Source organism: Rhinoraja longicauda, chromosome 18 (assembly GCF_053455715.1).
Source record: "Rhinoraja longicauda isolate Sanriku21f chromosome 18, sRhiLon1.1, whole genome shotgun sequence".
Lineage (NCBI taxonomy): Eukaryota > Metazoa > Chordata > Chondrichthyes > Rajiformes > Arhynchobatidae > Rhinoraja > Rhinoraja longicauda.
The window spans coordinates 26,846,383-26,870,793 of NC_135970.1; the positions used below are offsets into that span (position 1 = coordinate 26,846,383).

The window sequence follows — 24,411 nt, forward strand, 5'->3', positions numbered from 1 at the left end:
ACCACACGGGAAGTGCCTGAGCCATTTCCCCAAAAGGTGCAATTTCATATGGGAGTGGCAACACATAAAAGCATGCACAAATGGGTCCAATTTCTATGCTACTTCAAAAAAACTGGGGAATTCACCTGAGTGCCCTGATCAAAGTTTATGTCTCACTCAAACTATAGGTTATCTAATCATAAACGTGTTATAATTTGTGGGGCCTTGTGTTGTAACTGCTATTTTTTTGCATTACAACATTACGTCCTAAGAAATACTTTGGAAGTAATGCACTTTGGAAGTGTTAAACTGGATTCTTTTCCCCTCGATCTTTCCTCAATAAATATACTGAGATAACACACCGTTCTTGCTTCAACAAGTTTATTCGTCACCCCGGGGGACTTACTTTGGTCCACAACCTGTCACTCTCTTGGAGTTCCAAGTGTTCCTCAGAGCAAGTGGTTTACAATAGGCACAATACAAGTAGTAGCAAGCAAAAACAAATTCAGCGCACTTTCTTACCAAACCCATTCCACACTAGTTCTGTCCAATATATCTCGGTGCAGAAGCCCGCTCTGCTTTTCTGACGGTAAACACTTGGAAAGTAAGTAGACGGCTTCTCTCACATATTCAAGCTCTCGCTTTAACAGTCTTTTATCTCCCATCTGCTTTGCGAAATCTTCCATCATTCCAGTGCCCAAGAAAATGAACGTGACCCTTCTCAATGATTATCTTCCAATAATTCCCTTATTGTACTTTAATATTATTTTGCACTATTCAGATTTTGCAGAACAATCTTTCATCAGTCTGCTATTTTGAACTCTTATTTTTTTTAAATTATCATTGCTGTATGTATATACTGTTTACACTGCCACAGTTTTCTCCTGGCATCTTCAAACGCTCACTTCTCTGTTGAGACCCTTCCTCTGATCCCATTTTCCCTCTGATTTACCCCCACCTCTCCCTTTGCTCACAGAACAACAGAGATTGCACTTTAGAAATGATCCAAAGTTCTTTAGGCAGTCCAATAATTGTGAGAAGAGGCTATTTAAATTCATGTTCTTCCATTTATACTGTGCGTAATATGGAAGGTCTTCTTGCTCCTGGCAGTTTACTAAAACAATGTTAAATGGGTATATTGCAAGGTGGTTTTAGCATAATGAAACAACGTGGTGTGCAGCTGCATGAAATGGGAGCAACAGAGATTATGAACTTTAAAACAGCTAATGACATACTTGCAAAATAACCATATTTTAATTCAATCATTGAGAATATAAAGTTGGGAGGTCATGTTGCAGTTATACAAGACATTGATGGGGCTGCATTTAGTGTATTGTGCTCAGTTTTGGGCACCATGTTGAAGGAAAGATGTTGTCCAACTGGAATGGGTGCAGAGAAGATTTGCAGAATGTTGCCAGGACTTGAGGGCCTGAGCTATAAGGGGAAGTTGAGCAGGCTGGGACTCATCGGAGCGCAGGAGGATGAGGGGTGATGTGAAGAATAGATCGGGTAGATGCACAGTCTCTTGCCCAGAGGAGGGGAATTGAAGACACTAAGATGAGGAAGGAAAGATTTAATTAGAACCTGAGGGGTAACTGTTTTATACAAAGGGTTGTGGGTGTATCAAAGGAGCTACTGGAGGAGGTTGTTGAGGCAGGTACTATTGCAACGTTTATGAAACATTTAGACAGGTAGATGGTCAGGATGGGTTTAGAGGGATAAGGACCAAACGCAGGCAGGTGGGACATGTTGGTTGGTGTGGGCAAGTTGGGCCGAAGGGCTTGTTTCCACGCTGTATGACTCTATGACCCCGTGGCTCTCTTTAACACACCTCAAATTGCTATTAAGTGAATACCCATATATAAAGCTGGCGTGCTTTGTAACTTTGTCAGCGCCGCAGATGGCTGCTATTTGTATTCATTGGGTATGCAAGCAAAGAATTTCACTGTGTCTAGTCACATGTGACAATAATGTATTCCATTCCATTCCATAAATTGTGCTTTTCATGGAAGGAAAAGTAAATATTAACTTTCCCTGACATTGAGACACTGTCTTCAGCAAATTGTTCAACCATCTAATTCTTATCAAGAGTATCTAATTATCATATGGACGCACAGTGTAAAAATGAACTTCTTGCAGCATAACAATCCTGTAAACACAAAACGCTTAGGTTATATATAATGAACATCAATAAAATAATAACCACAATACAAGTGCAAAAAACCTAAAGTCTTTCGTATCAACAACAGTCAATAGAAATTCAGAGTTGAGACTAGTGTTGTGCAGTGTTCAAGAGCCAGATAGTGTAGTGTTCTTGTATTTGGTGGTCATGGCTTACAAACTCCTATACCTTTTTCCTGAAAGTATTCTTATTGGCATATTTCTTGAAAAAATAGTAATAATAATCATGTTAAGTGAGTGTGCAGATTATGCATGTAAGAATATAACTTTGGATCTTACTGTTTGATTCTATTGCCAGGGAGTTGTTGAGGATTCACAATATATTCTTCTGTCATTTACAAATTCAGGATCCCCAGCACTTTGCTTTTTTCTGTTAATGTTGCATGTTTGAGTTTTATATTTCTGTCCTCTTTATTACTGACATTTGTGTCTGGTTTGCCTTTTGTCATAGATGTATTATAAAGGTCATAAGTGATATGAACAGAATTAGGCCATTCGGCCCATCAAGTCTACGCCATTCAATCATGGCTGTTCTATCGCTACCTCCTCACCCCATTCTCCTGCCTTCTTCCCATAACCCCTAACACCCAGGTAAAGAGACAGTGGGAAGACTTTAGAATGATTAAAATATTGTTTTTCCATCCCTTTTATATTCATAAAAATAGTTTGGGCATTAACTAATTTTGAGATCTGAGTTGACATAGTATTCAGCTGCTGTAATTTGCTCTGACCAATTTCTGATTTAATGCTAATTAAATCTAGTTGTCTGCTGCAAAATGCAGGAAAAGATGCATAAGAATCTAGAACTATTAGGTGCAGAAGACTCTTCACACCCCTGCAACAGTCTGTTCGAACTCCTTCCATCGGGCAGACGATACAAGGCCTTCTACGCCCGCACCTCCAGACTCAGGAACAGCTTCATCCCCAGGGCCATAGCTGCTATGAACCGGTCCTGCTGAGCCGGATGGCCACAACGCATAGACCAACTTGCACTTTACCCTGTCTAAAAACTGTTACAATTGTTTCGTTTCGTTGGGTTGCTGTTAATTACTTAAATTATTGCATCGTATGGGAGGCGCATTCCCAATCTCGTTGTACCCCTGGGTACAATGACAATAAAGATATATTGTATTGTATTGTATAAAACATGCAGTCCCTGAGTCTGTTCCATCAGATCAGAAAGATCATCACTGTTTTGTTCTTTGGCTTCCTCATTCCCCCTAGTCTTTGGGTCCCTTATGGACCAAAATCTTAACTTGGCTTGATAGACTGTTCTTAGGGGTCCCACAGTGTTGAGGATGAGTTGCTTCCACTGTGGTTTTATGGTTTTGAGGTGTTGTAGCATGTAATATAGAAGCACCAGACTCCCCCACAGATGGAGAAGAATATGCCTGATGAGACGGGCATGTAAGTGGTGCATGAGGTGTGGTTCTCCTTCTGCTAAGATCATAGCTGATCTGATTGTACGCTGCTGTCTACCTAAGGTAACTTTTCATCTATAATGGCAAAAAGAAAACCTTGGCTGTTCCATGTACAGATTTGGTATAAATTTAAAATAATTCCTGAGAATTGCAAGTACCTAAGATTTCTAAGTGGGAGCTCAGGTGGGAATTTGGGGCTGGTCGGGAGGATATTGGACTGCATGGAGTGCAGGAATAGCTGGTAGCCATGGAACCTTGGGCTACGCTTGAGAAAAGTGCTAGAATTACTTTTTAGACCTATATGTATTCACTTCTAGGAATGAATGTAGAATATTATATATTTTGACTGCCTAACTGAAGTTCCTCTTTTAAAATGTATAATCTCTGTAGTTTGATTGAACCTCTATTCCATCATCAGAATAGTTTAAAAAGTCAACAAAGCCAACCTAATGCCGATGGTTATGGTTTTGATTAGTCATTATCTGACTAACTTCAGCAATCTGACTATTGGATTCTAATAAAATGGCTGCAAGTATACATGTATCTGTCTGCCCCGCAAATAAACCTGTTTCCATGGGAATATTGGCGACTGCAGCCATACCCAATATACGATGATATTATATTTCTCCTATTATTTTTTTAACCATTAGTTTTGTTTAGAGATTTAGAGATATGGCGCGGAAACAGGTCCTTCGGCCCACCGAGTTCGCAGTGACTAATGATCCCTGCACATTAACACTATCCTACACACACTAGGGACAATTTACATTTATACCAAGCCAATTAACCTACAAACCTATATGTCTTTGGAGTGTGGGAGGAAACTGGAGATCTTGGCGAAAACCCACGCTGGTCACGGGGAGAATGTACAAACTCCGTACAGACAGCACCGTAGTCAGGATCGAACCCCAGTCTCTGGCACTGTAAGGCAGCAACTCTACTGCTGCGCCACTGTGCTGCCCTAATATTGATCTCAATAAATTATCTTTGTAATTTTTTTGGAATATTTTTGTAAGATTGTTGAAATAGATTATGAATATTTAAAAAATAACATCCATTTGTCAGGGTAGCAAAACACCCAAATCAGAATTGTGTGTATTTTTGTAGTTTGTTACTTGAATCAATATAGTTGAGTCTGTAATTGTCGCTGCAAAATAATAGTGTTTTATTGAAGTGGATGGGATAGAAATGATGTGTGATAAAACCAAAAATACATATGGAATGAAAACTGAGCGAGTTGTAAAAAAAATATATGGCCTTTTCTTGGAGGATGGCAATCATGAGACTCTAAACTAAAGGGGATAGTATATGGTGTGTGGAGGATCACTTGTGAGGGATGCCTGCTGACTAAGTTACAGCAAAGACAGTTACTACTTAAAAGATTGCAAATTAAAGGCCTATAGTCAAAAATAGTTAATGGAAAAAAATGTATTGGGAGCTGTCTGGACAAAATGGATCCCTCACCCATGTCTTCTCTCTGTCCCATAATTCTGCTCTCGCTCCCCCGCCCCCCCCCCCCAAAAGATTAAGGATAGTTCCCCTGGTCCACACCTTTCACCCCACCAGCCTCCTCATCCAACACACATTTCCGCCAACTTCAGCGTGATCCCAACTCAAGTCGCATCTTTTCAACTCCACCCCTTTTCATCTAATGCAGACACCGCTCCCTCTGCAATTCCCTGGTTCATTCATCCCTTCCCACCCAAACCACCCCTTCCCCAGATACTTTTCCCTGCAACCACAAGAGATGTACTGTTTGTTCCAATACCACCAATTTCCGGTGGGCCTCACTATGGCACTGGAGGAGGCCCATGACAGAAAGGTCAGACTGGGATGGGGAGTTGAAGTGCTCAGCCACCGGGAGATCAGGTTGGTTAAGGCGGACTGAGCGAAGGTGTTGAGCGAAACGATCGCTGAGCCTGCGTTTGGTCTCGCCGATGTAGAGAAGTTGACATCTAGAGCAGTGGATACAATAGATGAGGTTGGAGGAGGTGCAGTATGGCCAGTAGTGGGGTTCCATTGTAGGTGACGGAAATGTTGGAGGATGATTTGTTGGATACGCTGGCTGATGGGGTGGAAGGTGAGGACAAGGGGGATTCTGTCCTTGTTACGAATGGGGGAGGGGGAGCAAGAGCAGAGCTGCGAGATATAGAGGAGGCCCCAGTGATAGCCTCATCTATAATGGAAGAGGGGAACCTCCGTTTCCTGAAGAATGAGGACATCTCTGATGCCTTAGTGTGAAACCTCATCCCGGGGCGCAGATGCGGCGTAGACGGAGGAATTGGGAGTAGGGGATAGACTTTTTGCAGGAGTCAGGGTGGGAAGAAGTATAGTCCAGATAGCTGTGGGAGTCAGTGGGTTTGTAGTAGATGTCAGTCATTAGTCTGTCTCCTGTGATGGAGATGGTGAGATCCAGAAACAGTAGAGAGATGTCGGAGATAGTCCAAGTATATTTAAGAGCAGGATGGAAATTGGTGGTGAAATGTATGAAGTCAGTGAGTTCTGCATGGGTACAAGAGGTAGAACCAATGCAGTCGTCAATGTAGCGGAGGTAGAGTTCGGGGATGGGTCCGGGGATGGGCCTGAATTTCACCCTGAATTCATCAGTAAATATTGATCTTAAAAATGAGCATGTGTTTTAAAGTTAGGTGCTAAAAACACAGGGTGGATATGATAAACATTATTTTCAGCAATGATTTGCATTAATTAAGAGACTAAAAGGCAGAACTAATTATAGGGCATGCACAATGCAGAATATAAATATAGGTAATACTGTAGTTGATGATTGCTCACTATGTTTTGTCCACTAGTTTAACTGACGGAATGCTCTTTACTAGTATGAAAAATTGCCTAAATAGCAATAGCATATAATATGTCTTTGTTTTTATTTGCCACTACCTGTCACTTTTATTTCAAGGCTTTGCTCTGCATAGGCTATGTGGCCAGAGTTGAAACTTCTCATTTTCAATGTAATATATTTAGGTTTTTATACCACCTGTGTTGTTATGCATGCAAGAATTATCTTGTTTCCAGGATTGTAAAACCATGATCAAGTTGCATTAAAAAATATATTGTTAGATCTGTCATGATTTATTTTTAAGTGAATCATTATAAGTGATGAGTACCTGATATTTCCATCCCATTTACACCACTGCAATTTTCTTCTGAACTTCATTATCTGCAAGTGATTTTATATTAAAGGCCATGCGAGACATTGATCAGATTAAAATACTGTCGATGCTGGAAACCATTGTGTCTGTTCTTAATTGACACAATTTCAACCATTTTGAGAGCGTTAGTCAGGTAGTGGTTGTCGGTAACATTGATGGCTAAGTTTTCATGTTAACATGCTTTGTATCTTTGAGATATAACATAAAATATACCCAAGGACTGTGCTATCATGCATGCAATATATCAAAAAAGTATATTTTTGCTGAAGCCAGACGTCAATGGACCGCTGGGTTTTCTTGTTTAAAATTCAAGTTTTATTGGTCATGATGGATGTGAAAATTATGGAAATTGTGTGAACTAATGTTCTTGGAATGACTCCCCATTTACCACTCCTTGTTTTGTGGAGAGGGTTCAATAAAATAAATAAACTAGTTGTGGAAACCTTAAATGTTTGCTCTTGTAGGAATTGACATAACACATTGTGGAATACTCTAATGTAAGCTTTTTTTACATCTAATGTGAAAACTCTATTAGATTAAGATTTATTCTGTCTGAAAACCATGTTTAGAATTCTGAGATCTGACACTTTGTTTAATTCAAAATGAGCAACTGTGTGCATTGCAAACATTCTGACATCGAGTTCTCAAATTTGAGACACTTTGCTAAATACGGAAAGAAAATAAATTAGCATGTTTACGTTCTATTCTCTGTGATTCCCATTACGACGTAACTTTCAAACCTTAATCTTTTTAATGTATTTTTCACATTGTTGTGCGTTCAATGTTCCGTTTGAAAATTGACTATGTTGACTATTATCAATATATCTGAAACATTATTATTCCTGGCAAAAAGGTTTTTCTTTCATTGTTGAACAACTAATGTACAGCAATTGTGATGGAATGCACATGAACCCCGATCTGAATCTTCAGTTGCAGGGCCCACTGACTCATAATAATGTATACCTCTACTGTGTTCCAAAGGATAACATATCCGGCATGTTCAGTCTCTCCCCATAAGTGCAGTGTTCCAGCCCAGGCAACATCCTGGTGAATCTTCTCTGCATCCTCTCCACTGTATTCATATCATTCCGGTAGTGTGGTGATTAGAAATCCACAGATTATTCCATGTAACCAATCTTTTGTGGAATTGTGTATCATAACCTCGCTCCTATATTCTCTATCCCAGCTAATGAAAGCAATTATCCCACATGTATCTTAACCTCCTGCACTGCACAGTGCACAGATCCATAAACAAGTACACAGAGATCTCCTGCTCCACAGTGATCCTTGAGAGTGTACCATTCATGTGTATATGTCCTGCCCACTGGGGCATTACCAAAGTAATCCCCCAGTGCTAACATAGAAACATAAAAACATAGAAAATAGATGCAGGAGGAGGCCATTTGTCTCTTCGAGCCAGCACCGTCATTGATTGTGGTCATGGCTGATCATCCATAAGCAATAACCAGTGCCTGCCTTCTCCCCATATCCCTTGATTCCGCTTTTCCCTCGAGCTCTATCCAACTCTCTTTTAAATTCATCCAGTGAATTTTCCTCTACTGCCTTCTGTGGCAGAGAATTCCACAAATTCACAACCCTCGGGGTGAAAAACTTTTTTCTCATCTCAGTTTTAAATGGCCTCCCCCTTATTCTTAGACTGTGGTCCCTGGTTCTGGACACCCCCAATATTGGGAACATTTTTCCCGCATCTAGCTTGTCCAGTCCTTTTATAATTTTATATGTTTCTATAGGATCCCCTCTCATCCTAAATTCCAGTGAATACAAGCCCAGTCTGTCCAATCTTTCCTCATATGACAGTCCTGCCATCCCGGGGATTAACCTTGTGAACCTGCGCTCTGCACTGCCTCAATAGAAAGGATGTCCTTCCTCAAATTAGGAGACCAAAACTGCACACAATACTCCAGATGTGATCTCACCAGGGCCATGTGCAACTGCAGAAGGACCTCTTTGCCCCTATACTCAAATCCTCTCGTTATACAGGGCAACATGCCATTAGCTTTCTTCACTGCCTGCTGTACCTGCATGCTAACTTTCAGTGACTGGTGTATAGGGACACCCAGGTCTCGTTGCACTTCCCTTTTTTAAACTGAAGGATATAAGCATATTTCAGTGTCACATCAAGATTATGATAAAGGTAATTAATGTAAATTCTATCGCCAGCAAGGAAGCCGAGGTAGTTACGTTCTTCTCGGTCAGGAAAGGCTTAGGGGCTGATGCATGGCCATTAAAGGATTGGAGTGGAGCAGAATTTTAAAATGTGCATGTTTTTGGAAATTAATTCTGTTTTCCTATTTCTCCATAGGATCGCCTCTGCTACTTTTTGCTAACCGGCGCGATGTCAGGTTGGTCGATGCAGAATCGGTGAAACCTGAATCTACTGTAGTGGTCAGTGGTCTGGAGGATGCAGCCGCTGTTGATTTTTTGTACACTGAAGGGGTGATTTATTGGACTGACGTGAGTGAAGAAGCCATTAAACAGACGCATGTGAATGTAACTGGGAATTTCCAAAAAGTGATCATCTCTGGTCTCGTTTCACCAGATGGATTAGCTTGTGATTGGTTAGGCAAGAAGCTATATTGGACTGACTCTGAAACTAATCGGATAGAGGTTGCCAATCTCGATGGAATGTATCGGAAAGTCCTTTTCTGGCAGGATCTTGATCAACCAAGGGCCATTGCTCTCGATCCACAGCATGGGTGAGTATTTTAGCCTGCCTTGTGTTTTCATTTCACGAGTTGAGATTTTGAGTTGGCATGAAACTAGAAATTTGAGATGTATCACTGCTGCTGCAGCAACCTTTCAAAGGTATTATTTCCCTTTTGTGCAAATGAGCAGATGTTCAGAGTAAACCAGGCTTGCATTTGCAAATAAAACCAACTTCCAAATAAAGCTAAATTGAAGTTAATGTGAAAGAAAAAAACAATGTTGTTACTTCCTCTTCCTTTTGGAAGTTTGTTTTACTTTTCAGCAATCGCTACTAAACACTGGAATAGCCCTTTGGGAGTATTGTTGTTCTGTATTATTTCCACTGCAGCTATTTGGAATTTAATTTAATTTTGTTTTACAAGGCAAACTTTGTGAATGATGTTAATTAAAACGTTTAATAAGTAATCTGCATAGGACGTCTCAAATTAATAGCTGTTTTACTTTGGCAATTTATCTTAAATGATTTTTGCTGTACGCAAACTTTTGATGTTTCCAATCAACATTTGTTCTGATGTTACTTGAGGTAATCTCTGTCCTGCAAATATGATAAGCTAACCTGTAGTGACTTTTCCCCCCACAACTTATGAATGCACAGGACATAGGATGTGTTTGATAGTCAGACAGTAGGTGTAGAGAAGTGGAAGGCAGTCATTACCTCTGCAACTCTCGCCATCGTGAAGAAATATTTTGTCAATATTAGGGGAAAGCATTGGAGAGAAAGAAAAACCTTGTTTGATTTTTATGATTTGACTTTTAATTGTATGAAGAAATGTGGTGTTTTGATGACTTCACTGATGATGTATAGAAGGGCTGCAATGATGTCACAATTTCCACCTCATTCATAATGTCCTACATACACCTCTAAACTAAACTATGTCTAGCTGAGTTCCTGAGTTTTATCTCCATCTTTGAAGGAGCGATCAGAAGGGAGAGTTAAGCATGTTTTTTCTTTGGCTAGAATGGCCAGCCCATTGAATGTGCTCTAACAGTCTGAACCTATTTCTCAGAGTGGAACTAGAGGACATAGCTTTCAGCTGAAAAGGGCAATGTTTAAAGGAGATGTGCGGGAAAAGTTTTTTACACGGGATGGTGGTGGGGGCCTGGAACTCATTGGCAGGGGTGGTGGTGGAGGCAGATTTGATAGTGGCATTAAAGAGGCGTTTGAATAGGAACATGGATATGCAGTGACTAGATGAGTATGGATAACCTGCTGGCAGAGGAGATTCGTTTAACTTGGCTTTGGTATTGACTTTGTGGGCCAAAGAACCTGATCCTGTGTTGTACTGCTTTATGTTCTACATACACACAATATAAATGTTATGTGAAAGCTCTACTTTTTTTGAGTTATTTTAGTCCAGAGAAACAGGTTACACAGCTAAACTGTTGCAAAATATAAACAACTATTTTTCTCCACTCTTCATCCTGATCCTGGAACAAAATGTTGGCAATTCCTTTTCCCCCCACAGATGTTGTTTGGCCCTCTGATTTTCTCCAATTTTTTGCTCCAAATTCCAGCATAGGCAGGCTTCTGTGTTGCCAAATTTAATCTGTCCTAATCCTTTACAAATATCTGAATAAATACAAAATGTAGCTCGGGAATGCATGATTGGAGCATTATTTAGTCCCCTAAATATTGTACCTGGATATTGTTTCATAGAAGAATTGAATTTATTCCTTTCCTAAATTCTGAATTGTTCTGATAATATCAGTTATCACAATTGTATTAACTCGCTTTACACAAGCTTTTAGAGCTCTAAAGTGAAACTTGAAACTTCTTATTTGAAAAGAGAATTTTTACAATGAATGTAGGTTCAACTGAGTGTTTTGTGTTGCTTCTTGAGTTCGATTTTAACTAGTAGGCCCAGTTGAGAAAAGCTATTTTTAAAAAACTGTAGAATAGGTAACCAGGTGCAAAGCTTGATTTGGCACAGACATTTGACAGACTGTGTTGTATCCTAGTAGACTAATTGAATGTCTAAGACTCAAATTTCAGTTAGGTAGTCACAGAACATAAGAGATGTTATTATTCCACGATGAAAGATTTGGGGATATGAACTATATTAAAATAATAATAAAAATAGTAAGATATTTTGTACACCTGTCCAGAATAGTCACGTGTTTTATTGTCATGTGTATCGAAACAGAACAATGAAATTCTTATTTGCAGCACCACACCAAGTTTTGTAATTACAGTAATCATAGGTAATATAATCTATATCTATATCTTTATATATATACTACTAAAACATATATATATATATATATAGATATCCGTATGTATCTATGTATCCGTATGTATCTATGTATTTCTGTGATTTTGCCAAAACGGTAAACCATAGCACCACAATTTTTGCGCCACCTTAATCACCACTCTCACAGCCACTGTTTATACCAAGTTTTATTTAAATCGGTCTTATATTTTTTAAGTTAGAGACATTTTAAAGTTCAAAAATGTAATTTCTAAAGACCTTTTCCCAAGGGCTGCTGTGCGTATGACGTCACCATAGGGCACGCACGGACTATCTCTTCACTCGCACAAACAAGATGGACGCCGTTAGCGGAGCCGCCCGCCCGCCCGCAATCAGGGGCTCCCCTCTCCTCTCTCCCCTCGCTTCTCTCCTCTCTCCCATCGCTTCTCTCCTCTCTCCCCTCGCCAAAAGGGTCTCGACCCAAAACGTCACCCATTTCTTCTCTCCTGAGATACTGCCTGACCCGCTGACTTACTCCAGCATTTTGTGAATAAATACCTTCGATTTGTACCAGCATCTGCAGTTATTTTCCTACAGAACCTGAACCGAGATAACTTAACGGTTGTAATAACAGTTTGCAGTTAGCCCAACCAATGTTAAATCAGTAATTTAATCAGTGCCAAAGTAATAATAGATTGTTCTTTACTGCTTTGTGTATCGATTATCTCCTGATTGGAATTGTTTGAATTTTTAACAGCAGCTGTTGTAAATCAGTCAACTGATTTTAATTGACAATAGTATCTGGTAACTCGAATAAATGTTCTGTGGATATATTATTTTGCTTGAGATTTTTTTTGGTTTACTGTATTGATTTTTTTTTGCAATGCTGCAAAATATCTATTTACTTTTTGCAACCATTTTCTTGAGTTTATCAAGTGGTTTTAAGTGAGGTGTTAATTTTGTGACATTGTGACAATGTCTACATTGCATCGAAAATCTATGCACAAGGCACACTTTCTGTGTAAATAATGCTGTTTAGTTATACCATTTAAGACTCTAAAAATTGGATTTCACACATTTTTGGTGCGCTAAATAGGCACTATGTTTTGCCTCAACATCAAACTGGGTTTCACCAAAAGCAAAAATAAAGCTTAATTGCTTTACTTTGTTTCTAAGAAAGGGTTATTGTGTGTTTTTTTCCATTTAAACGTGTTGGAGACATGCATGCATTTACAGAAAGCAGCTGCTGGCTGTGCTTTCAGCTGGCATCTAATTCAAGTGCTGCGCAGTGGGAAACATGTCAGCATGGTGAATTTAAACTTTCCATGGCAGCCACACAGTGCTGAAAGGGAGGGAGATTATAGGGGTAAGGGAAAATCAAGGGAGGCAAGGAGAATCAGAGTAGCGGGAGGGTTAAGGGCAGAGTGTCATTTAATGTGGCCCTCCACAATATGGAACAGAACAATAAGACTGCAGGAATCACTCGGGTCACAGATCACAGCAATTCATGCACCAATGCTACTGTCTTTGTCAGGACTGCTTGTCTGCAAGAGGGGAACATATGGAAATGAATATGGTGTGGTCATGAAAGTCAGTTCTCAGTTTAGTTTTAGTTTTAGTTTAGTTTAGAGATACAGCACAGAACCTTTTATGGCGGCCATGGTGGTAGAGTTGCTGCCTGACAGCGCTTGCAGCACCAGAGACCCGGGTTTGATCCCGACTATGGGTGCTATCTATATGGAGTTTGTACGTTCTCCCCGTGACCACATGGGTTTTCTCCGAGATCTTCAGTTTCCTCCCACACTCCAGACATACAGGTGTGTAGGTTAATGGGCGTGGTGTATGTGTAAATTGTCCTTAGTGTGTGTTGGATAGTGTTAATGTGTGGACCTCGCTGGTCGGCGTGGACTCGGTGGGCTGAAGGACCTTTTTCTGCACTGTATCTCTAAACTAAACTAAAAAAATCAATCAATCAATATAATTTAGCCGTGGACACACTAAAGAATTGATTTTGGAAGAATTACTTTGGAATCCTTTCTCGAAGAATGAGAAAATGAAATCTGTTGCCACGATGACTGATGGTTTTAAATCAGGTAGCAGTAACACATTTAAGGGAAGGCTTGATGGTTATAATGGTCGGGTTGGAAACAATGTTTGGGGTGGTTAGATGCAGGGTGATGTGTTGTCTGCAAAATCCCTCAATCCTTTGAGACTGGAATAGGATTGCAAATTTAGGTGTCTGGAACCGCATGATATGTGGAACAGAAGACATTCATATAATCTATTCTAGCTCCAAGCATGAGCAATCTAACTGCTACCACTACCTGTCTTGCCTCAGAGCATTTCTAATTGTCTTTAATTTATGTAGTTTCTCTGCTTAACCACTCATAAAATAGAATTACTGTAATTCCTTGCGAGACTTCTATTTATTTTCCCAATTGGCTTCACTTTCTTTCAACCCGTTCTTTCAACCTGTATGCTAATTGGAGCAATTTCAGTCTATGTTTCTTTGTGATCCTCTCACAATCTCTTCTGTTCCAAGAAGGAAAACCCAGCTTTTCCAGTCAGTCCGCATTACTTAAGTCCTTCATCCCAGGAATCATAATTTTAGTAAATCTCTTCACCCCCTCCAAAGCCTTCAACTCTTTCCTAAAGTGTGGCACTTAAAAATGGATACTATACTCCATTTGTGGCCAGACCATCATTTTCTAAGGGTTCACCATAACATTTCTGCTCGTACATCGTGCTTCCTTTCCCTGAATTTATTTTAGCAACTACCTCAACTTTGTTTTCAGTGAACAATGTACCTATACCTCCAGATCTCTTTTTGCCTATTTTATGTGCACTCTACTTTCTTTCCACCAAAATCTAACACATTTGGTGCCATTGAGTCACACACATGGAAACAGACACTTTTCCCAGCTTGTTCATGCTGACCAAGATGCCCCTTCCAAGCTAGTCCGATTAGCCCACGCCTCTAAACTTTTTTTATCCAGGTACCTGTCCAAGTGTCTTAAATGCTCTTATAGAACCTACCTCTAGCTGTTCCCTCTATATACCCCCACCCTTTTTGTGACAACGTTATCCCCTCAGGTTCCTATTAAATCTTTCCCCTTTCACCTTAAACCTATGCCCTCGAGTTCTTGATTTCCCCACTCTGGAGAAAAAGACTGTGCATTCACCCTGCTAATTCCCCTTGTGATTTACACACCTTTATAAGATTACCTTCCTGCATTCCAAGGACTACAGGCCTAGGCTGCACCACCTCTCCCTCTTGCTCAGGGACTCTATTACCAGTGGCCAGCCTCAGGCATTAGTGATGGGCCCATTGCTGTTTGTCTTTGATATGAACGACTTGGTACAAGGCATGCTTAGTAAATTTGCAGATGACGCCAAAATAGATGGTATCGTTGACAGTGAAGATGGTTATCATCAAATACAGTGGGATCTTGATCAGCTGGGCAAGGGACAATCCCTCAAGTCCTGACGGCATCCTCGTAAATCAGTTCTGCACTCTTTCCAGCTTAATGGCATCTGCCCGAAAGCAGTGTGACCAAAATTGAACATAATATTCCAAGTGAGACCTCACCAATGTCTTGTACAAACGTAACGTAACATCCCAACTTCTCTATTCAATTCCCAGCATGCCAAAAGCCTTCTTCACCACCTGCAATCACTGTCAGGGGAACATGTACCTGTGCGCCTAAATCCCTCTGCTTGACAACTCTCTCCAGAGCCGTACCATTCACTCTGAAGGTCCTGCTTGGTTTTGACTTTTCTAAATGCAATTATCTGAATTAAACTTCATTAGTTGTTCCTTGGCCCACTTGCCCAGCTGATCAAGATTGCTTGGTTCCAAATTTTATTACGGCCTATGTTTTTCTATATTGCAACACTAGCTAAACCTCAAAATATCTTTTATAAGTTGAAACTTTTTTTTTGGAATGCAATTAAGCAATGCACGATATAATTGTCAAGTTTTCCTTGACATCTATAATGTACATTTTTTGACATACACTAATTATAATTATATGACATTGTTATTTTGCCTTAAGCACTATTCTTCTGACTTTATATTGGAAATTCCCTAATGCAAAGCAACAGCGCAAAATCTAAGACGGTAAGCCTAGGAACTTTACAAAGTAGCAAACAACTCTATCATACCCACCTGTGGAAAATAAATTTTACGCCTTAAATTGTAAAATTACTTACAGGCCTTCTAATGGGCACCGCAGAATTACCGTAATATTGAATGTTGGATTTTTTTCATTATCGCCTTTCATTAAATTTGATGTGCAATGTATGCGGCCTGACAAAGAATCTCTTTTTCTAAATTATTCATAAAGTCATAGAGTCATAGAGTCATAGAGTGAAGCAGTGTGGAAGCAGTGTGGAAACAAGTTTCATACACCCGGCACACTTTGTGTGAAAAAGTTACCCCTCAGATTCCCATTGAATCTTTTCCCCTTCATCTTAAACCTATGTCCTCTGGTCCTCATAGATTAACTTGTTTATAAATTGTGTCTGTAAAACGTATACCAATTTGGGTATTAAATAAATATGTTTTAAAAGAATGAGTTTCTGATTTAGGTTCCAGTGGAAGTGTTGTAGGAATCCAGCAGAAAAGCCGAGAGTACTTTTAAACAGAGAGGTTTTGCATGGAACCACAAGTAAGCAAGTACTATAACTGGATATTGGACAGAAAGTGTGCAGTGTTGCTTTTGGTTTGGTTTCTTACTATTATCACAAAGTATACCGAGAAACAGCGTATTGTTTTTACTATGTGCTATTTATGCACGTCATGCTATATGTAACTGCAAGTACAATAGGTAGTGTAAAAGTCATTTTTATTTATTCAATGTATCCTGAAGAAATTTGCAGGAAAAGCCAGATTGAGGAATTCTGGAATTCTTCCTTCAAGGTATCAAAAATTGACGTATCTACTGTGACACAGAAAGGGGCTATTTGGCCTTTCAGATCCATGGCAACTTCAAGAAAACAATGTTAGTAGTCCCATTTCCCTCTTATTTTCCTGCAACACATTCTCTCTTGGGTCCCTTTGTTGATACCTCTGCTGTTTATCTATACTCTGGTTAATTCACAGTATCCAATTAATACATCTTTTGGAATGTGGGAGGAAACTAGGGCATCTAGGCAATTACAGAGAAAGTGTAAATGTCACATAGATAGCACCCGAAGTCAGAATTGAACCCAGGTGACTAAGAGGCAGCGTCATTAACCACTGCAATTCCTGATAAAAATATAATTTCAGCTTGGATGCAATATTCATTTGAGAAAGGTAGTTTGGTGCCAAATTTATAATATGATGAGTAAACAATTTTGTCAAATGCTTGTTGACTATCAATCAAGAGCAAAATAATGTGCATGCCTGGAAATGTAAAATAAAAAAGGAAGTATATCATTAGCTTTGTTTTTTGTAACTTGGAAACAGCAACATTCAGCGAAAACATTAAAATGTTCTCATACTGTATGCTCTAGTTTGGGACAGCACAGTGGTCCAGCGGTAGAGTTGCTGCCTTACAGTGCCAGAGACCCAGGTACGATCCTGACTAGGGGTGTTGTCTCTACAGAGTTTATACATTCACCTTGTGAGCGCATGGGTTTTCTCCGGGTGCTTCAGTTTCCTCCCACCCTCCTAACGATGTACAGGTTTGTTGGTTAATTGGCTTGATAAAATTGTAAATTGTCCTTCGTGTGTAGGATAGTGGATCGCTGGTGGGTGTGGACTTGGTGGGCTGAAGGGCCTATTTCCTTGCTGTATCCCTAAAGTCTAAAGTAAAGTTTCTGAAAGTAGCAGATTTGGAAAGGTCATTCACCTGAATTCATAAGAGGTACAGAATCATCAGAGACAGTTTTTTTCCCAGCTGTTATCAGGCAACTGAACCATCCTATCACCACGATAGAGTAGTCCTGGCCTACCAATTACCTCATTGGAGCCCATTGGTTTAACATTTATCAGACTTTAATGGACTTTATCTTGCACTAAACATTATTCCCTTTATCCTGTATCCTTGTGCTGTCAACAGGGTGACTGTAATTATGTCTGGTCTTTTCGCTGTCTGAATAGTATGCAACAAAAAAAGCTTTTAACAATACATTGGTACATGTGACATAAACTAATAATCTAAACTATCAAAAGATAAGACCTAACCTGCTAAGTGTTTGTGAGATTATGTGGATTATTTTGCAAATTTATTTGAATTCTCGTCTCATCCATCCTCTCTGCTCATTCCCATGTTTGCCCTTGCAAGCCGCAGCCAATTTTATTTGTATAAAAACAGAGAAGGAGGGAGATACTCAGCGGGCCAAGCAAAGAGAAATATTATTTTCTGTTTCTACTTCAGAGTTACAAAATATGATCTCTGCTTTTTAATTGGTTGTTTTAGTAAATCTAAAATAAATGAGTGTTTAAATCGAGAATTGTATTCCGTTTCAATTAATTGCACATAACAAAAAAATATTTAGGTACACACCAGAAAAGGGTGAACCCGATGGGCCCAAACCTCTCCTGCATTGGTCTAGCACCTTCCCCTCTTCCCCTCCCCCCCCTCAACCCCTCTTATTCCCCCCCTCACCCACTCCATCTCCCCTCAACCCCCCTTGAGGTGGCGGCGGCTTGACGTCGACTGTCCCCTCATTCAGCAGTGGCGGCGGCTCGACGGCGACGGCCGTTGCTTTGAGCGGGAAGAAGCCCCGGCGGACAACCAGCGTGCTTTGAGCTGGAAGAGCCGGCGACCAATCAGCAGCGGCCGTGCTCCCTCCACGTGGAACTCGGAACAGCGACCAATCGGGCTTTAAGTGGGAGGTCAGAGGCAATCAATTGACCCCACGTGGGGGGAGCGGCAGGAGCCAATCAGGACGCGCCAGACCCCATGTGGGGGGGAGATGGTAGAGCCAATCAAATTGCGATCTCAAAATGGCAATCCTCCCCCAAATACGCACGCGCGGATCCGGCGGCCATCTTACGTAATTATTAGATCAACGGGCCCCAGCTGCGCAGGTATGGACTTGTTAGGTTCCTATTGTGACGTCGAACATGAAGGTATTACTGCGCAGGAGCGGCTGACGGGCAGGGCAAGTGGAAAAGAGATTTATTAAAGTTTAAAAAGTGATTAATTAAAGTTTAAAAAGTGAATAACTATTAAAATATAACAACCATTTGAACTGCAGGCCAATGGTGAGTAAGGTGGGCCTAAAATTGTTGTTGCATCATGTACCGTTTTGACTGTATTTCGGGTACGCACAATCAAACAAACAAACAGACAAGATGAGAGTTTTAGTAATATACTAGCAAAGTGGGCCCGTTGGGCCCATTCCCACACCCCCCATTCTCTCCTCCCCAGCCCCACTCTTACTCTCCCCACACCCCCCTTTCCCCACGACCTCCCCTTTTCCCAGTACCCCTCTTTCCCCCACCACCAAGCCCCCTCCGCACGACCCCTGTTGTCCCCATTCTCAGACCCCCCATTCTCTCTCCCTAGACAGTAAATTACAACAATATTTAAATATTACATCGTACAATATAACAATATTTTTATGTTTTCTCTGAATGTTGCTGTTTTCAGGTTACAAAAAGCAAAACTAATGATAGTTTTGCCAAGTTGGCAGTGTGGCTGTGAAAAATTCACTATAATTAAGTTTTCGATCTGTTCCTGTTACAGAAGATAATTTATGTTAATATTGTAGCGACCATAGAGAATGGTCCAGGTCGTCGAACCCTCGGATTGGCCAGCGAGGTCACGTGTGAACGCGACCATGGGGATTGGTCCAGGGAGCGACATCGCTGATTGGCCAGCGATGTCATGTGCGCTTTTGGCGCCCGAAATAGCCAGTTCGGCGAAGTCTTCGAAGAAGACAGTAAGTTTTTGATGGTTGTCCTTTACCTTGTTGTTTAACTCTGTATTCGAATATTGCGGCTGCAATAAACTTCTTCTACAACCAACAAGTTTTCGGACTCGCCATATTGGTGACCCCGACGTGATCTGGACGATCACCGACTAAGCAGGAACCCGACGCCTCGTTGACGATGACCGCGCCGGGCACACCGGAGTTAAGCGCGGCAAGCGTTCACCTTCCGTTGTTTTGGACGCACGCACCGCAAGCTTGATTTATCCACACCGAAGCTCAATTTCATATAAAGAAGATATCGGACGAATCCACGATGTACTACTACCTCGTCAGCGCTCTATCGCCGGACACAACCAAGCGCGTGATGCGGTTCATCGTGAATCCACCTGCGGAAAGCAAGTACGAGGCCATGAAGAAAGTATTACTGCGAATCTTCGGGTTTAATAAGCATGGTGGTGCGGCAAGACTTCTGCACCTACCGGATCTTGGAGACCAACTGCCTTCCGTCCTCATGTCCGAAATGATGATGCTAGCCGGTGAGCATACGGATTGCCCTATGTTCGAACAGGCATTCCGCGAGAGACTTCCTGAGGATGTCCGACTGCTGCTCACGGATTGTTCTTTTAAGGACCCCGAAGCATATGCAGCGAGAGCAAAAAACAAGGCAAGCGGTTCGATCAACAAGGTCTCGACATCAGTGACCACGCCACAGCGACGGCAAGATGGCGCCACGTCTCCCGCCAATTCTCCGAAAGCCCGCCAAAAAGATCCGCACAAGCGCGGCTGGTGCTATTATCACCTACGATGGGGTAGCGAATCCCGCAACTGCCGCTTGCCTTGAACCTTCGCGGGAAATGCCTCGGCCGATCGTACATAGGGGCAGTTACGATTGGCCAGAACCGGCGCCTCTATGTCCATGATCGATTCACGGACACAGAATTTTTGGTGGACACGGGAGCCATCGTCAGCATAGTGCCGCCGACCGACCTCAAAACCAGATCGGGTAAGACAGGTCCCACCCTCATCGCGGTTAATGGCAGCCCAATTCGCACTTTCGGTATACGGAAGATGTCCCTTGTGTTAGGCCTCCGCACGTACGAATGGCCATTCATCATAGCCGACGTCAAACAAGCGATCCTGGGCGCAGATTTTCTCTGGGCTTTTTCACTGGTTCCTGATGTCCGCGGTAACGACCTCCGACCCTCCGCCGAAGATGAGCACGTCGCTCCGACAATCGCCTCCTCGCCCAGCCCTACTGTCCAGGCCGTCGTCGCGGCCCCCGACTCGTATGCTGAGATTCTGGCAGAGTTTCCAGAGCTGCTCATTCAACGTTTTGACACGCCTTCGGCCAAGCACGGCGTGGTCCATCACATCCGCACCGAAGGCCCTCCCGTTTTCGCTCGGGCCAGGAGACTACCGCCAGACAAACTGGTGGTGGCACGGGCGGAGTTCAGGAAGATGGAGGAAATGGGAATTGTCCGTCAGTCTGACAGCCCGTGGGCCTCGCCCTTACATATGGTCTCCAAGGCATCTGGGGGGTGGAGACCATGTGGCGATTATCGGCGTCTCAATGCTGTCACCACGGCTGATCGCTACCCCATACCGCACCTACAGGACTTTTCATCTGGGCTGGAAGGAGCGGTGGTGTTTTCCAAAATCGATTTGGTGCGAGGATACCACCAAATCCCGGTGCGACCGGAGGACATACAGAAAACTGCAACGATTACTCCGTTCGGGTTGTTTGAATGGTTGCGTATGCCTTTCGGTTTAAAGAACGCGGCACAGGCTTTCCAATGACTGATGGACCGCGTGGGCCGGGGTTTACCCTTTTTGTTTATTTATTTAGACGACATCCTGGTCGCCAGCCCCTCAGTGCAGGAACACCAGGCCCACTTGCGGACCGTGTTCCAGCGGCTCCAAGACCACGGGCTCATTATCCAACCCTCCAAATGTCAATTCGGCCTTCCTGCTCTTGATTTTCTAGGGCACAGAATTACCCCTGCCGGCGCCTCCCCTTTGCCCGAGAAGGTGGAGGCTATCCGGGCATTTCCCAGGCCCACCACAGTAAAAGGGCTACAGGAGTTCGTAGGCATGGTTAATTTCTACCATAGGTTCGTTCCGGCAGCTGCGCGAGTCATGTGCCCGCTTTTCCAATGCCTTGCAGGGAATCCGGTAGAGTTGATATGGTCCCCGACCGCAGAGTCAGCTTTTACAGCAGCTAAGGCAGCCTTGGCAGACGCCACCATGTTGGTCCATCCGAGCCCCTCCGCCCCCACGGCCCTGACGGTTGACGCCTCTGACGTGGCGGTGGGCGGGGTTCTGGAGCAGCAGGTCGGTGGCCGTTGGCAGCCTTTAGCGTTTTTCAGCCGGCAACTAAATTCGGCCGAGCTGAAGTATAGCGCATTTGACCGAGAGCTTCTGGCTCTCTATTTAGCTGTTCGTCATTTCAGGTACATCCTCGAGGGCCGCCCATTTGTGGCCTTTACGGACCACAAACCATTAACATTTGCTTTTTTGAAATTGTCTGACCCATGGTCGGCCCGCCAGCAGCGGCACCTGACTGCTATCTCCGAATTTACCACCGATGTCCGTCATGTCGCGGGTAAGCTTAATGCCGTTGCTGACGCCCTGTCTAGACCCGCTTTTCCCCCTATTTCGGCGGTGGACTGCGAAGTGGATCCCCAGGAGCTTGCGGAGGCACAGCTTCTAGCGGATACCGTTTCGGCATACCGGTCCACCACTTCGGGATTGAAGTTGGCCCAGGTAGCTTGTGGGTCGGAAGGCACAAAAGTCTGGTGCGATGTTTCTCTTCCCCGTCCCAGGCCGGTAGTACCGCCCTCCCTTCAGCGCCGGGTTTTCGATGCCATTCATGGGCTGGCGCACCCGTCCATCCGCTCCACCTCTGCCTTGGTAGCAGCGAGGTTTGTCTGGCATGGCCTACGGAAACAGGTAGCGGGTTGGGCACGTTCCTGCGTTCCCTGTCAGACCGCTAAAGTCCAGCGCCACGTCCAGCCCCCCGTACAGGATTTCGAGGTCCCAGCAGTTCGTTTTTTCCACATCCACGTGGATTTGGTCGGGCCTTTGCCTTCCTCCCGGGGCTACACCCACCTCCTCACGGTGGTGGATCGGTTCACCCGGTGGCCAGAGGCTTTCCCATTGTCTGATATTTCGTCAGCGTCTTGTGCTAGGACTTTGGCCCTTCATTGGGTAGCTCGTTTCGGGGTCCCGGCAGTTATTACCACTGACAGAGGGCCACAGTTCACTTCGTCCCTCTGGACCGCGCTCGCAGAACTGTACGGTTCCAAGTTACAACCCACTACTGCATATCACCCCCAGGCAAATGGACTCGTAGAAAGGTTCCACCGTCAACTTAAGGCATCCCTCAGTGCAAGGCTTGAAGGCCCGGACTGGGTAGACCAGCTCCCTTGGGTTCTTTTGGGCATCCGGACTGCTCCTAAGCTAGATCTCGGTGCGTCGTCCGCGGAGCTAGTATTTGGCTCGACACTTCGAGTACCCGGAGATTTGTTTCCGGACCTTTCAGACCAGCTGCCTACAGTCCCATCGGTGTTAGCATCTCTCCGGGAACGGGTGGGCTCCCTGGCCCCAGTTCCAACTTCACATCATGGGTGTCCCATGGTACATGAACCGCCTTCCCTGAAGGACTGTGAGTTTGTTTTTCTGCGAAAAGATGCCCATCGCGCCCCGTTGCAGAGGGTCTATCAAGGGCCGTTCCGGGTTTTGCGTAAGGGAACGGCTACCTTCACCTTAGACATGTGCGGCAAGAGTGAGCTCGTCTCGGTGTCCCGGCTCAAACCTGCACATTTGGATCCGGATCAACCAGTCCTGGTCGGTCAAACCCCTAGGAGAGGCCGACCTCCGTTAGTTCCGCTCAGTCCAGGACCCCCCGTTCCGACAGTTCCTCCAGGACCCCCCGTTCCGACAGTTCCTCCAGGACCCCCCGTTCCGGTAGTTCCTCCAGGACCTCCCGTTCCGGCTGTTCCGCCAAGTCCGGAACCCCCGGCTCCTGTGGTTCAGGCTGTCCCTCTCCGTACTCGTTATGGTCGCGAAATCCGGCTCCCTGCTAGGTTCCGCACCTCGGGTTCTGGGGGGGGTCATGTAGCGACCATAGAGAATGGTCCAGGTCGTCGAACCCTCGGATTGGCCAGCGAGGTCACGTGTGAACGCGACCATGGGGATTGGTCCAGGGAGCGACATCGCTGATTGGCCAGCGATGTCATGTGCGCTTTTGGCGCCCGAAATAGCCAGTTCGGCGAAGTCTTCGAAGAAGACAGTAAGTTTTTGATGGTTGTCCTTTACCTTGTTGTTTAACTCTGTATTCGAATATTGCGGCTGCAATAAACTTCTTCTACAACCAACAAGTTTTCGGACTCGCCATAATATTATAGAAAAGATTGGTTTAAACTTCAAAATAGAAAAACACTTGAAACTTGTTCGTACAAGAAACTTAGTTCAAAAGGATTCAGAGAATCGCAAATGCTGCTGGATTTGCCTTTGTAGAGAAATTGAATTTGTTTTCAGTTAGAAGTTAGTTATTGGTTAAGATCCCCTTTTAGAGTTGCTCATGGCGATGTGTTTAAAACTCACCAAAATAAGTCAAATTACAATAATTGTCAAAGGGAAAACACGAACAGCATCGATAGATAGACACTAAATGCTGGATGGAGTAACTCAGTGGGACAGGCAGCATCTCTGGAGAGAAGGAATGGGCGACGTTTTGGGTCGAGATCCTTCAGACTGAGACTAGATTATCAGTTTTGGTTGTGTAGTTTAAGGGAGCAAGCTGAGTATCAGACAGTTTATATTTTTTGATTTAATTGAATTTAGTTAAATGCTTTTAATGTCAGAGGCATTCAG

At 43.2% G+C, this 24,411-nt stretch overlaps 1 protein-coding gene across 2 annotated transcripts in view; it reads left to right on the top strand.

Annotated features, from left to right (window-relative positions):
- lrp5 (low density lipoprotein receptor-related protein 5) overlaps positions 1-24,411 on the top strand; it is a 161,774-nt gene that overhangs the window by 25,460 nt on the left and 111,903 nt on the right. For both annotated transcript variants that reach the window (XM_078415374.1, XM_078415375.1), the window contains exon 2: positions 9,075-9,468. In XM_078415374.1, the coding sequence (XP_078271500.1) occupies positions 9,075-9,468 (394 nt within the window). The remainder of the gene's footprint in view (positions 1-9,074; positions 9,469-24,411) is intronic.